This window comes from Protopterus annectens, chromosome 8.part0, assembly GCF_019279795.1.
Source record: "Protopterus annectens isolate FY-2018-M chromosome 8.part0, PAN1.0, whole genome shotgun sequence".
Lineage (NCBI taxonomy): Eukaryota > Metazoa > Chordata > Ceratodontiformes > Protopteridae > Protopterus > Protopterus annectens.
In genome coordinates this window covers 1016901094-1016917437 of record NC_056741.1, presented here as the reverse complement: position 1 = coordinate 1016917437, position 16344 = coordinate 1016901094, and the positions used below count along the sequence as shown (strand labels likewise).

General features: G+C 35.6%; 1 protein-coding gene across 3 annotated transcripts in view; it reads right to left on the bottom strand.

Annotated features, from left to right (window-relative positions):
* LOC122809198 (alpha-tectorin-like) overlaps positions 1 to 16344 on the bottom strand; it is a 919437-nt gene that overhangs the window by 270170 nt on the left and 632923 nt on the right. For all 3 annotated transcript variants that reach the window (XM_044080503.1, XM_044080505.1, XM_044080506.1), the window contains one exon: positions 1679 to 1947. In XM_044080503.1, the coding sequence (XP_043936438.1) occupies positions 1679 to 1947 (269 nt within the window). The remainder of the gene's footprint in view (positions 1 to 1678; positions 1948 to 16344) is intronic.

Below are 16344 nucleotides of genomic sequence, written 5' to 3'. Positions count from 1 at the left end.
AATCTCCTCCATTACAGCCTTGGTTCAGGCACTCTGCTTAATGTTGCCCAGACCCTCTCCCTCACAATTTTCTGCTCCTGACATTTTAAGTTGTTGTTGTTTATCTTTCAGCTTTTCCTGGTTAGGGATCGCCAGCTCCTGACATTTTAAGTATGCTTTGTTTATTTGTCTCTTTAATTCTTCCCCCAAACACATACGTTTAAAAATGTTGGATTCACGCACACTATACCCAGGGTTTCCTAGGTATATGTTCTTGCAGCCTCAAGTTAAAATGAATTTTTCAAAGCCATTCTACTATATTTCATCTCCCTATCAGTTCCTCTCATCTCTTCTTTCTTCTTCCCTCCTTTTCTCTCTCTCTCTCTTCTCTGTCTCTCTCTCTTCTTCTCTGTTAAAAAATCTGTCTCATTGCATCACTCCAAATGTATTTTGCCAAAATACAATCGAGCAGTCCTAAGGACTGCTGTTTTTTGGAAACAGCTCAACTATTCTTTGAAAATATCTGTCTTAGCTTGTAGTATTAATCATTTCATGCCATTTTCCCAGGGAAGATACTGAACATAATTGGCACAAATCTGAGTTGCATAACAATGTTTTCATCCAGGAGCTCATCTGAAACTCAGCCAAGTTGTATACTTTTTACGTCCGAGTAGAACAGTTTTCTGCAACTTTAATTTTTCCCAGATACAGTGATCTCTTTGATGATTATTTAAAATGCTACATTGCAGGACTTGGCACCTCAGTCAGAAAGTTATGTTCTTTTGAAAGATTGAGCCTTAACTTTCTCCCAGAAAAAACAAGTTTGAGTCAAGGCTCAGGTGGGAAGGAGCAGATTTTTGTTAGTTTGCCCACAGTGGCACATTGATGAGGATTTCTCTTTATAATGTGACATGTCTGTGGTGATGGGAACAGTGCTGTGTTAATGCAAAAGATTTCTGTTAGCGTTTTATCATTAAAGGTGGGGCTGGAACTAAATGATGTTCCATGCAGTGATACATGCAATGTCAGGAGTTTTGTCAGGTTAGGGCATTCAAAAAATCTTCCAGTGTCCACCACCTCATCTATGATGCTGCCATGTGCACTGCTTTAAAATGCTTCCCCTTCCCAATCTCACATTGTTACAGTTTCAACATCAGCAACCTGTAATGGGTATACCCAAAGTAAAATGGAACTGTAAGAGCAGGCTTCAGTAGTCAATAGAAAACTGGGGGGGGGGGGGGTACAAATGGGGCCCAATTTTTTTTTTCAAAAAATATTTTTAGCACATTGGGTTGTGATCCATGGCATATAATATAAGCAGTAATATCTGGATGTGGCAATATAATGCTAAACAACCTGTTATACAGATTTTGAAACTAACTGATTTTGTTTACTTCATTATGTTACAGAAATTACATGTCATAACAGACTAAACCATGAAAGAAAAGAATCCACCTAGTTATGAAAATATATCTTTTAAATATATAACAGCTGGCTTAATATAAATATTTTAGTGTCTAACAAGCATTGAGTCATAGAAAGCTTTTTACTATAAAAGTATCATTATTTTTTGATACTTTGTTTTGCGAAATAAAGCTGCATATAACTGTTGCTTTATTTCCAATGTTCAAGCACCTTCAGTAATAATAATAATTTGGATTCTCAGATGATTGCTAGAGAATATATAATAGAAACTTACAGCAATTTACACTGGTTTGCCATGTTGGAATCTCTACACCATGTGTCTGACAAACTTCCTGATATGAGCCAATGGCTGTACAAAGCATCCTGTTTGCTGTTCCATAATGACAGAGGTCATAGACACAAGAGGTATAGTAAGGCATAGGATCCACATGCCAGTGACAGTCAACGAATGGTCCTGGTGCTTCGGTTATGATTTTACAGAGACTCTCCTTCTCTTTTAAGTCATCACACACTGGTTTGGTGGTCTCAGTATCATCTTCACATCTGAAATAAATTACCATAATTTAATTTAGTTCACTTTGAAACTGTTTTCATCTTTCTTGAAATATCTGAAAGGAAAACATTATCAACTGTGTATCGTTAATGTAAATATTCTCAAGATTTGATCTGTATGCTATGTGACGCTTTACAAGATACAGTAGCATGCATTGGTCCAGGTTTGCTCCAGAAAAGAGCCGCTTGTACCTGGTGTGCTTACACAGCATATAAAATAAGTAAGTAAATAAATATGTAGTGAAATAAAATAAAATAAAACAATTCCATTACAAGAATCCATTATTTTATTTTCAACTGCTTACTGTTTGGAAGGACGGCATCACTAAATTAGAAAAGTGTACTCAGTACTCAGTACTCAGTACTCAGTAATTGACTGAAGTGTACCTGGTTTGGACAAAGAGGTGCAATACTCTAAGTGTTCAGACTTAGGTTGTTCCTTTAGACAGATTGCACTTCAGTAAATCCACTCCAAACTTCTTAGGCACTATATTCCTTCACTCGATATTAGCAAACTACTGGACCCATGGAACTGCACTTTCCAACTGTTTCTGTGGTTGTTCTTATTCAAATGGGAATCTTTAGACAATGCAGAAATGATTTCATGTTTTCTTTACTGACAGCTGCCTATTACCTAGACAAACTGACACAGTTTGTGAGCGATGTAGTTATATAATGTTAAGGGAGGCAACGATCTCACACATAGGCACTACAAATAAAAAGTAGGAAACTGAAACCAAAATGTATGTACATTTACTTTTTTTAGTTGTCTCAATATGCATAAAATTGTTTATAATTATTTTTTCTTTTTTAATACAGTGATGCTTCAACTCTACTTACTACAGGATGAGGCTGCTTGTGTCAAGTGGTTAGCACAACGACACTCATATCAAATTTAAATGTGTAATATTGTAGGGATTGTTTCTTTCAAAAAGCTTATTATCATTATTTAATAGATTGTCTTGATGGGAAAAAATTGAGAACGGGAGGTGGGGAGAGGAAGGAGAAGAGCAGTGAATGATCTGGGTGTCTCCGTTAAGAAATACTGACATGCAGCTCATATAGATGGTTTGTAACCATCGGGTTTCATGTGGCTACAAGATATCAAGCAATAAGAAGTAGGTATCGGTAAAAAAATATAAATATCGTAGTTATATAACTGATCGGTGTTGAACACTTCATTGTTACAGTTTAAAAGCATCATCTCTCTTTTTTTTTCTTTACACGAACTGTCTGACGAGGATATGAATAAATAACGGCTGTTTACAAGAAGCCGCAAGCTCATTTCACAGTCAAACACACTTGCGAACACATGAATAGCGTCCTTGTAATCATTCAACACCACAGTAACACTAATAGCTTGCACTCACGCTCTACAAGGATACGATGATGTAAAAGAGAGAGAAAGAGGACAGAATACAGTTTAGTCTTACTAGGGAGAGAGTAAGAAAAAGGAAAAAAATAGTATGAACATATTCAGCTTTATCGGACTACAACAATTATAAAATTCAATGTGAAAAAAGACCACTATACTAGTACACAAACTAAATCACTAAAATAGAAATATAAATAAGAACAGTTACTTTTACAGAGTGGTGAATGGCAGGGACTCAGTGTATAAACGGTTAGTCAAGATACCAAGAGTTTTCACGTGAATACAGCTGTACACTTCCTGTTAGTCTTAAAGTGACAAGAACCCTCTAATATAGTTCTGATAACACGCTGATTATTAATGTTCAAAACATTCAGGAAATGGTCAGGAAAATGTTTCAAATTTCGTGTACAGAACTTATTTTATCTTCCAAAGGCTTCTGATTTCAAAGTTATATTTGTACCTTCTTGACTGTAGCTGTTGTACTGCTTATAAAAAAACATGTGACAGATTTTAACATAGTTTTAATTAAAAATATTTACATGCCTGTGTGTGTGTGTGTGGGGGGGGGGGGTCTGTGGGTGCATGTGTGTCTTTGTTAAAAAAATAGTACAGGACATATGACTGACCATTAACAGATTTTTTTTTTTTAGTGTATGAGGTGTTTGCTAATTCCAAAATAAATGATAATTCTGTAAGATGCCACCCTTCTAGCATGTGCTTGCATGAAATAGTTGGTTGACTAGCACAATGTTTAATTAGATGTTAAAGACCAAACGCATTTCAGTTCTAACTGTTGTTTACTGGACAGGGATATCCTGTAATGTAATAGGCAGCAGTGTGTCATACATACCAGTTAATGCCTGCTAGCCAATTTGTTTCTGTAATGCATATACATTTTTTGGCACAATTATTTAAAATATATACATCAAAGTTCTATAGTGTGTACTGGGCTGTTCTACCACTTTATTATCTCATTATGACTTTCAGTACACCGAGCATAGCACATTTAAAGGATATATGGTTAATCAGTTGAGTGGATTTAAACATCAAATTTCAGCAATTTTAAAATACTGATGGACAGTTAATCTGTAAAATGCAGTGACATGATATTTTACAACTGACAACAGTTACAATTTTAATTGTCCACAGCACTGACATAGAAAAGTAGGCTACATTATGTACAGTTAGTGACAGGCATAACAGCAGTCTGTTGCCAATCATAAACATACTAAAAGTCTCTCTTAGATTGATGTTTAACTCTTTAATAGATTGTATTTCAAAAGGAGAATTGACTTGCATATTGTAAAGCTCTTGGATAGACTCAGAATATTTAGTTGGAATAAATATGAAGTACTTTATAATAAAAGTAATGATAAGACAAGGCTAAACAATAGGAAGAAATAAGTCTACTCAGTTCAGGAAAACACTGTATACTAACCCTGTAAGAATTAGAGAAACATAGTCAAGTGATATATTATACAAATCTCAAACATGGAAATATGAGTCTGTATGTGTCAATCTACAAATATATGTATAAGCACAGAGATGAGCACAAAATAGTGATAATACACAAATATGTTTATCATCTACATGGCTAGATTTGACAATGTGCACATGTGCAAATACAGCCATATTTTAACTGATTCTAGTTATGATTATATCTCTTATTTAGAAACTTAATTTACTTTCTGTCATGCATAGAAACTCATTTACTGCACCATAGCTAAGCTGCACAACAAAGGAAATACTACAGTGTGCTTCAGTGGGCATTCCGAGTCTGATATTTTTTAATCAGTAAGCTTATCCTAAATAAAAATATAGTTGGTTTAACAGTTTTTGTTGACAGAAAGTTAAAGCTGTTACATTTGAATGAATAAATGAGATGGGTCTTACATAAAAAGTTTATAAAATATTTCTTTAACCTATAGTAACATTTATGTATTAAACTTATGGATTATATGAAAAGACAAAAGAATACTAAACATTGTAAGACTCTAATATGCATTATAAACTAGGGCCTGAAGTATATAACCAAATAGTCAAAGAAACACTGGATATAATAAGTAATCTATGAGTATTAAATTGTCTTGAACAATAACTAGTTTGTGGAGCTTACCATATGTTTGCACTAACAAAAATTATGTTTTTTTTTTATTTTTTTAGTAAAAAAACAATATCACAACTGTGTATGTAATACAATTTCTTGATTCATGGGAAATTTACAAGCATATACCATTCAATGATTTTTTTAAATTTAAATCTTAATGTATTTATGTAAAATAGATTTCATTACAATCAATATGTATTTGGAAAAGATTTTATCTATCATCTACTATTAGATGATTAACTTGAACATTTGATGCATATATTACTATGTTAATAGTTCTGTCATGTACATATATAGAAAATCTATAATCTCATCAGATTCAGAAATTATTCAGTAGTTGATACCAGTCAGTCACTATGAATGGTTCATTGAAAATAGTATATAATAAAATACATATTTGTGTCTTTACAAATTGTTCCTATACATAAGGGAGAGAGAGAAGGGGAAAAGAAGATAACATTAGAGCAATTGGATGCCGGGATTGACGTATTTGAGATAAATATACTTAGCCATATGACTGATATGTTATTAAATGTTCATAATAAGGAAAGTATTTTTATATATGTATATAGCCTACAATTACTTATGTGTTTCACTATGTATATAATATGTAGAACCATAAATATCATTCAACATATACTAGTTTATAATTTCAAAGGTCTCTAAGAATACAAGAATGGAGCATGAGCAAATCTGTCTACCAAACATGAGAGTTAATCTGGTAGATATTTTGTTTATGTCTATCATATTAGGAATGTATATCATTCCATGTGTGATGGGGGGAAGGTTGAAAGAAAAGATTATATTAATCAAAATAATTTTACTTAAATCATTTTACACTTTTTTATTATGGCCTGAAATGAACATCAATATAAAAGTATTACAAAAGAGATTCAGTCTATTTATGATACATGAAATAAGGAGAATTTTGTTCCAAATACAATGCTATAAAACGTACTCAAATATTAATATAAATATTAGCAAGCATGAAACTCAACAACAAACATGGACTTAACACTACTCTCACTGAACATAAATGGTTTAAATAATCCAAAGAAAAGATCAAACCTATTAAACTATTTAAAATTAAACAAAGTACAAGTAATATTTCTTCAAGAGACTCACTTTAAAGATGATGAAAAGCATTTATGGAATCCAAAAGAGTATACAACAATAGCACAATCATCATATAAAACAAAAACTAGAGGAGTTAGGATACTATGGAGAAAAAACATAATTAATCCCCAAATTCTTTATAGCTAGGAAGATAAAGAGGGGCTTATAACACATGTTATAATAAAATTCAATAATAGAATCTGGACATTAGTAAATCTTTATTGGTTCCCAGGAATAGGAAAAAGTACGACAAAGAAACATCTAGACTTTATTAGTAAAACATATATAGGTAGCTTGATATTAGGTGGTGACTTTAATTGCATTCTTGATAATTCAGAGACCACCAACAAAAATAATTACATATAACTACTATATCAAAGCTACTCAAAAATGGATTGAAAATCACAATTTAATAGATACATTCAAATTTAGAGAAAGTAACTCACTGTTATTTTCACACTAAGATCACAGACTTACAACCCAAACAAGAATAGATAAATTTTTTGCTGCACAAGACCTTGATGTGAGGATAAATACTTTTACAGTCATGCCATGTTCATTATCAGATCATAGAGCAATCCTTATTAATATTCAAACAAATTTTAAAAAATTAATACAAATGACAAGAATTCCAGCATATATTATGAAACTAAAAGAATTTAAACCTTGACTACTCACAGAGTTGAAATTCTTTCTAGACATTGATCTCACTAATGAAATCAGCATAGTTATGGCATGGGATGCACTAAAAGCCTATATTTATGGTAAAATTATCACATGGTTCAAAAATAAACTAAATGAATTGGAATCAGACTTACTCAACATACAAAATCAAATCATAAAGATAAATAATAATTTAACAAATGTGCTAACTAATAAGAAGAAAATTAGTGATCTGCATGAAAAGTTTAATGAAATTCTAACACATAAAACTAATCTAGCACTAGAAAAATTAAAAGTAAACTTAAAATTAAACTCATATGCTGTTTCTTCTAAACATATGCATAACTTGGCGATAAGAGTTAAAGTACAATCTAAAAGAAATAACATTACTACTATTATACTATTATACATGAAGGAAGGAAGAACAAGAAATTGTCAGATATAAGCAATATATTAGATGCTTTTAAATACCATTTTACAGAACATTATAAGATGGAAGGAACTCAAACAAAAAACTTTAATTTAGATTTGAAACCTGAATTGATTAAAACAATCCCAGAAAATTTAAAATTAGAACTTCAAAAGCAAATTACTCTTAAAGAAGTTTCAGAGAAAATCAAAAAAGCAAAAATTATAAAGCTCCAGGAATGGATGGTATTATAGCTGAAATATATAAAATCTTTCCATCAACTATAATCTCAGTCTTCCAAAAAACCATAATAGAAATACAAACACACAACACCATTCCACCATCTTGGAGATACTCATTAATTACTCCTATAATAAAAGAAAATAAAGATGCATCAAAATGCAGCTCCTATAGACCAATTTCATTACTAAACAATGATTATAAAATCTTAATGGCTATTCTAGTCAATAGAATCAAACAATCTATGACAAAAATTATAAATGAAGATCAAACAGGGTTTATACATAATAGGTGCACCTATGATAATATACAAAAAATACTAACTATTATTGACTATTTAAATAGAGAAAAACAAGAAGCCTTAATAGTTGCATTGGATATAGAGAAAGCTTTTGACTCCTTAAACTGGGATTTCTTGATTAAAATATTAGAGTATTATGAGTTTCCTAGCTCCTTTATTTCATTAATAAAGAACATATATAAAAACAATTTAGCACATGTAAAATTAGGACCTTTCACCTCTGAATCAATAATATTGACAAAAGGCACAAAACAAAGTTGTCCCATGTCCCCCATATTATTTGCATTAGCCATTGAAATATTTGCCATCTCAATACAAAACAATCCCAAAATAGAGAGTATAAATTTATATAATCAATATAATTCAAAAATAATGTTATTTGCAGATGGTATACTTCTTAACACATCTACTTCTAAAAAATAATTAAAAGAATTAGATATACAAGTTGATAAATTTTATTTGATTTCAGGATTACATTTTAACAAAACAAAATCACATTTTATGATATTGGATAAAAAAAATAATTTTCAAATAAATGATAATCATATAATTGGTAAACAATCTCTCACTTTAAACTATCTGGGTATAACATTAAGTAAAACATTAGAAAAATTTTAAATATAAATTACAGGGAAATCATAGACACAATAAAGTCAAATATAATAAAATGTAACAAAATATATATAACATTTGACGATAGATTGCAAGTAATAAAAATGATATTATTTCCAAAAATCTTATATATAGCACAAGCTATTCCAGTAATACCAGATAAATATTTTTAAAAGAAATAAATACATTATTATTAAGATTTCTTTGGCATCCTAACAAAAACAGAATAGCTTATAAACATCACATTAGACCATGGAAAATAGGTGGAATCAATTTCCCGAATATTGAAACTTATATTATCGCCTCCATTTTTAAAATAATTATAAATTGGATAGATCCATGCTATTCTTCTAACTGGAAATCTTTCCACACTATTTATTCAAATGAAAATACCATTTTAAAGAATTTAATGATAGACAATCATATTAATAAACAATGGCATATCTTATGCGCTAGCCTTCAATATAATCTAACAAAACCTACTAATCTAAAATACTTAAATGATGTATAATTCATTTAGAAGATTTGTGACTTCTAATACAGATATAAAGTTATGGCTAGAACTTTTATATCATTTCAATGTAACAAGAAATTTTCCAAACAAAATGCATAGGACGGTTTTCATTACTTGGGAAAGGAAACAATTAATTTGTTGTCAACTTATAATAAAAACTTATTATCTCTCTACATCAGACTGGGTATTATTGCAAAGTATATTACAATACTCACAAGATCTATGCAGAATAAATAACAATTCTTCTTTTAGAGATAAACCTACACTTATAACTCATTTATATGAAATAATATACAATAATCAAAATTGGGAAATTTTAACATCAAAATTATATAAAATTTTAATAAATTATAAAGTTAAAATCAATCAAAAGTTTTGGAATAATATAACAAAAGGTCATTCAAAAAATTTAAAACCAAATTTGAAACCAAGTCTAGGGGCAGGATTCAGGAAGCCTCTGTGTAAGAGTTATAACTCTTACACGGAGGCTGCAGTTAAACGGTGTGATGTCAGCATGTAATGCATATGCATGAGGTGCATGAGGCATGCTGAATCACACTGTAACTCTTACACGGTCCGTGTAAGAGAGTAGGGGGCGTGTCTGTAGACACGCCCCCAGAAGTCTAGAATGGCTGAAAGTAAACAGCCACGAGGGAAGGCATGGAAATGTGAATAACCACACTACACAACACATGCCCCCACAGACAAGCAATGTAAAAAGTGAACAGATGTTGTAAAATGAAAATAAAAACTGTTTTATTTTTTTTTTAAATCCCGTAAATGTTTGCTACTGTGTGCGCGGGTGTGCCACTAGCGCAACTGCAGTTAGCAATAAGTGGAAAAGGATATAAGAACTAAATATGCAAAGTAAGCCAAGAAGTAATAGCATAGCGGTAGAGTTGTCGGCTTGAGAGCAGGCAGGCAAGGTTCGAGCCCACACAACAACCTTTTTTTTGTAAATAAGCACTAAAAAGGCCCCAGACAGTATTGTACAAATGTAAAAGTATTTTCTTTTGTAAAATGGAATGAAATGGAGCATATATTTGCAAGTAATACAATAATAAAAATCTTTAGAAATGTACTGATAGCTAAACTGCAGTGAGACAGAGTGCCCGTAGCTAAGTAGTGTTTCACAAACTGCAAACAGCTTGCCCATAGCTAAGGACTGGTTTAACAGGCTCAAACTGTGTGCAACCAGCTGCGCTACGGTTAACATGTGTGTTACTAGCCAATTAAGGTGTAACCCAGCGCACACCGTTTGCGCGACGCTCCCACAAGCTAACCAGCGGTGCGCATGCGTGAGCTCCGCGCAAACGAGCGCAGACCTGGTTTTAAAGTGTTTAAAAGTGCTTTTGGCATGATTGATTGACAGGTCCTGAAGTCATTCCCAGACAGTCCTAAAATGTAAAAGTCAGTGGTCAGATTCGAACCCAGGATACCATGCACTAGAGTCAAGGTACTAAACCACTAAGCCATGACAGCAGTACTTAGAAATGCAGAAATAGCATATATATAGGATGTAATCCAAAATGGAGCATGATAAAGCAGTTTCTGTGAAGTTGATACAATTCCAAAATGGCCAATCATAGAAATGTGCGGGAAAATCGGCATATATAAGCCCCATAGGTGGGAATACACAGCATAAACGATTGTAGAATAGACCTGCAGGCAGAATGAGTGGAGTAGGGGAGGGACGTTGCTTTCGAGCACAGCGGTGGGGCGTTGAGGAGTCCAGATACATGGTCTGGCTCCTAGTTCACCATCATGAGGCCCAACTCATGCAGGGCCAGGTCTCATGGGGAGCGTACAGGGCGGAGGCATGGGACCAGTTGGCTCATGATCTGACCAGTGCTACTGGCATTCCACGCACTGGTGAGCAGGTCCGTCACCACCATGCGGACCTGAAGCGACGTAAGCAAGACCAGTTGACCCAATGGATCCAGGAGGCCCGGGATATGCCCAACGCCCCACTACTGAGTAAGATACATTTTACTTATGTATGTAAGGAATTCAACTAGCTGATACCAAGGAGATGTGTATTCCAATATTACTTGTTTTGTATTACAGCTGCAGGTGTCCGCTCTGCGAATCGCATGGCACATGAGCGGAGGTTGGTGCGGCTGCGCCACCATGCAGGTTAGTAACCCCACCTAGTACTTGTAAATAAATATTATAATGTAGCACGTAGCAGAACACTGCAGTGTATTGATTAAAAGTAATAGAATGTGCAAGCAGCAAGTAAAAGTCTGCAGGTATGGCTGCAACAAGTTCATCAGTATGCAAGTGAAACTGGAAATATAACTGATAGAAATAAATAGTTCTGTAATACAGATGTCCCACCATTAATTAAATGTAGTATAACCTGCAGTAGTCTCAAGGGTACAGCTTCAGAAGCTGAGTTAATCACATGTGAGATATATCCCCTGTTGAAATGCTGAATCATGACAGAAGTGAGGCTGCTGGAAAGTGTTTGAATCACCACAGGTCTAATATGTGAACAAAGCCTAGAAGTACCAACCTGAACTGTGAAATAGCAGGATGTGTGAGAGTGACAGAAAGGGTCATGTATCAATAAATAAAGTAGTAATAACTCCTGAATATATAAGCTTCAGTGTGGTTCTACAGAAATAAATGCATGTGGGAATTAAAACTTAACATCCCAAACTGATTTCAGTGTGTCTGACTCTTGAATGTTCAGGCCAAACTCTGTATATGGTGATCACAGTCAGCGATTTGCAGATAGAATGAATGATTGTCTGACATACTAAACATCCATAGCTGTCCCCTGCCCTGTCATCAAAGTGTAGCAGGATGATGTATCTGATCAAATTCAAAATAACCAGGATAGTGATGTATCTGTAACAGGTCTAGCATGACAGTCAAGTAAGAATCAGTGGGAAAGTATCACCCACAAGTTAATTGTGTTTCTATTACAAATGTATATGAATGTATAATTTATGAATGTGTCATCATTTTCTTTCTCCACCCCACCCTATAATTGCAAATAAAAAACACTAAATATTGGTATGTGAACATTTCATTAACCATGGACATTTGTCCTGTTTCAAAAATATATGCATGTCTGTTGTTGCATGTGCCCTGGTCATACCTGCAAACCGGCAAACCTGATGGCCTGTTGCCATTAATCAACCCTGCATGTTGTTCAATTGTGTATTTCTGTTCAAATAATGCATGTGATATTGATATGCCCGTTGTTCAATGGTGTTAATATCTGGGTGTTTGTTTAATGGGAATACCAATGCATGCTGTTACAACTAATTTGAATGGAATAATATGCCACTAACCCAAACTAACATAACATACCCACAAACCTAGAACGCTTGGGAAGGCAGGTCCCAGCGGACCCACCTCTCCCACCTCAGCTGGCGACTGCACCTGGCACTAGTGCCCAGGCTGGACCCTCCTCCGGTGGCCCTGTGCCACCTTCGGGTGGAAGCGCTGCAGGGGATGGGGCCCGTCCCCCCTCTGCAAGTGTGGCCGGAGGAGCACGTCCACTCACCCTCCAAGGTGTCCGGTCTGTGGTGCGAAGGGAGATCCAAGACTCTGTCCTTGGGCCCCTACGCCAGCTTGAGGCCCAGGTGGCACAGCTTACGGGCTTGCCCGTTGTCCCGCCCGCACAGCCCCCAGCACAGCCCCGTCCTGGGCTGTGAAGGAACAGTGGCAACTGCCTATGGGTGGGGATATCAGTTCCACTGTTGCCATCTGTGGGCTCATGTGCCATGGATATCCCAACCTCCGTCCCCGTCAATTGTGTAACCCCCCCACATGTGTCATACACCGCCCCTGTATGCGTCTTGTCTGTCTTGTCTGTTAACCTACCCAACCTACCTCCCCAGCTATACCGACTACCTCACCTGACATACCACTCTCACCTGATAAAAAAAAAAAAGGGCACTCTGTACCCACAAAAAATTACGCCCCATACATAGCTGTCCATGTTGCACACATGTCCGCTGGACATCGAAACTGTTAATTACAATTGGCTGTACAACAGGTATTAATGTTGTCCTGACACCTCTCTCAGGGGTGGAAGGTTCCAAATGTCACACCAAATTGCATACAAATGCACAGCTGTTGCTGGGTAAGACATGGGCAGCTATGGGCCTCACCTACATCCTTCCTGCAAATTCCAAGCTTGTTTCCCTACTGTCTTACCCTCTTTGTGACCCCTTTTTCACCACTTTCCTGTCACCCTTTTTTTTCTTTCAAAGAAAATAGCGCGGGTGTGCGCTTGTGTGCGCGGAGCTAAACGCCAGTGCGCATGCGTGAGCTCCACGCAAACGAGCGCAGACCTGGTTTTAAATGCTTAAAAGTGCCTTTGGCACTTTTGATTGACAGGTCTTGTACACATTTCGAAAGAAAAATAAATTCCCACTGTCAGTCTCGAACCCAGGACCCTGGTAACACTAGACTGTATGACCTACCACTAAGCCATGACTCTCATACAAGAACATAGTGCTAAAATAAATATAACATGTAATACTAGGAATCAATAGAAAGGTAATATAGGATGTGTACTACCCAAAGCATGTCAGGTAGATTTTAATGCCTGAATTACTGGATTCCCACACTAGTTTAGTGTTCACGGAAACAGCCCTGCTAATCGTTAGCTTGTACATAATAATGTGAGGTAATGTTCATATATGAAAGTATTATATGTACACATATGTATATATATATATATATATATATATATATATATATATATATATATTAATACATGTGAAATATAGTGGTAGGTGTCAGTATTCACACACACTCACTACAGGAAACAGTGAAAATAAATGCAGCAACCACAATCTACAACACAGCCTGACTCCTGTGAGACTTAATAACCCTTTTAACTGCGTAAAGGTGCCTTCAGCACTTTGATTGCCAGGTCCTAAACTCAGTTTGAAAGAAAATAATTCCTACTGTCAGTTCCAAGCCCCTTGGTAACACTAGTCTGTATGACCTACCACTAAGCCATAACTCTCATACAAGAACATAGTGCTGAAATAAATTTTACATGTAATAGTAGGAATCAATATATAGGTAATATAGGATGTGTACTACCCAAAGCATGTCAGGTAGATTTGTAATGCCTGAACGACTGTATTCCCATACTAGTTTAGTGTTAACAGTAACAGCCCTGCTAATTGTTAGCTTGTACATAATAATGTAAGGTAATGTACATATATGAAAGTATGTATATGTACACATACATATATATATATATATATATATATATATATATATATATATATATATATTAATACATATGAAATATAGTGGTAGGTGTCAGTATCCATACACACTCACTACAGGAAACAGTGAAGATAAATGCAGCAACCAGAATCTGCAACACAGCCTGACTCCTGTGAGACCTACTAACCCCTTTAACTGCTTAAAGGTGCCCCTAGCACTCTGATTGATAGGCCCTATACTCAATTTGAAAGCAAAATATAAGCATACTAGTAGGCCCTACCACAAGACCATTGTAACACTAGTCTGTATGACCTACCAGTAAGCCATGACTCTCATACAGGAATATAGTGCTAAATAAGTGGAACATGTAATAGTAGGAATGAAGATAAAGGCAATATAGTATGTGTACTACCCAAAGCATGTCAGGCAGACTTTTACTGTCCCAATTACTGGATTCCCATACTAGTGTAGTGTTAACAGAAACAGCCCTGCAAATTGTTAGCTTGTACCCAATATTGTCAGCTAATGTACATATATGAAAGTATGTATATGTACACATATGTATATATAGCAATACATATGAAATATAGTCGTAGGCGTCAGTATGCATACACACTCACTACAGGGAACAGGTGAGAGAAATGCAGCAACCTGAATTCACAACACAGCATGAAGCATGAGAGATGTACTAACCTTCACACTCACAGAACATTTTCCAACAGCATACCAGCATGGTCCACGCCCTTACAATCTGAAAGGGCAACGCCTATCTCACATACCCTTTTATAGCACTGTCCTGAAATCACAGTGAGACATGCAATCAGTACACAACTGGCTGTATGCAATTAGCCAATGCTGCCTTACAATTGGTGCAGAGGCCATCACATGGACCTATGCAGATACCTACAAAAGCATCCAGTACCCACACTCCACACATGCAATACAGTCATTGCACAAACCTACTGAGAAAGAGAGAGAGAGAGACAGAGAGAGAAATAAAAAATATACAGACAGCCAGCAGCAAAACCAGCAGCAGCAGCAGCAAACAGCAAGCAGCAAGCAGCACCACTGACACAGCAACAGCTGCCACAAACACAGGTAATGCAAAGTAGCAGGTTAATACTGTGTTTACTGTGACACCTCCAAATGTATCATAGTTCACTATCTATAGGTATGTCCATGAGATAGGTTGTGTGTACATAGTCCTGAAATATATACATATGTAATATTGCTGTACATGTTGCCCATACTTAAAACTTCCATAGCTTAGAACACAAGGCCAGTTGTGCATATGATGCAGTAGTTACCAGGGTCAGTAGAGGTTACTCCTCATTGGTGTGGGACCACTGTGTATGTATGGCACTGTTCAGGTACATATCCTGTAGTATGGCCAGGGATTAATATCAGTCTGTCATGTGGTGCTATGTCCTCCAGGGGTGAACGTAGCACACATCCAGGGATACCATTTCGTAACAGTGATGCTATGTGTTCTGCAATGTTGAGGGTGGCCCTCACCTGGACATGTGAGAGGATAGGGAGGTTACAGTCATCTGTGATAACTAATACCACATGTGTAGGAGAATGGGGGGGGTACCTGCACCTAAACTGTCTGCAACAATGTTGCCAATATCTGTGCATTTGGTGAATGTGAAGCATCTTAACACTGATGACCACAGATGCCTTGCCTTCATGTGAATCTGCCCTGTGCTGCAGTAGCCTCCTGCTATTGTTATACAATGTGCCTGTATCTGTAGTCCACTGGACAGGATAAATAAGTGGTGTGCATATGTTCTGGGTTAGATATGTGTGTGCACAGTACATGCAGTATGTGGGATGTCTGTGG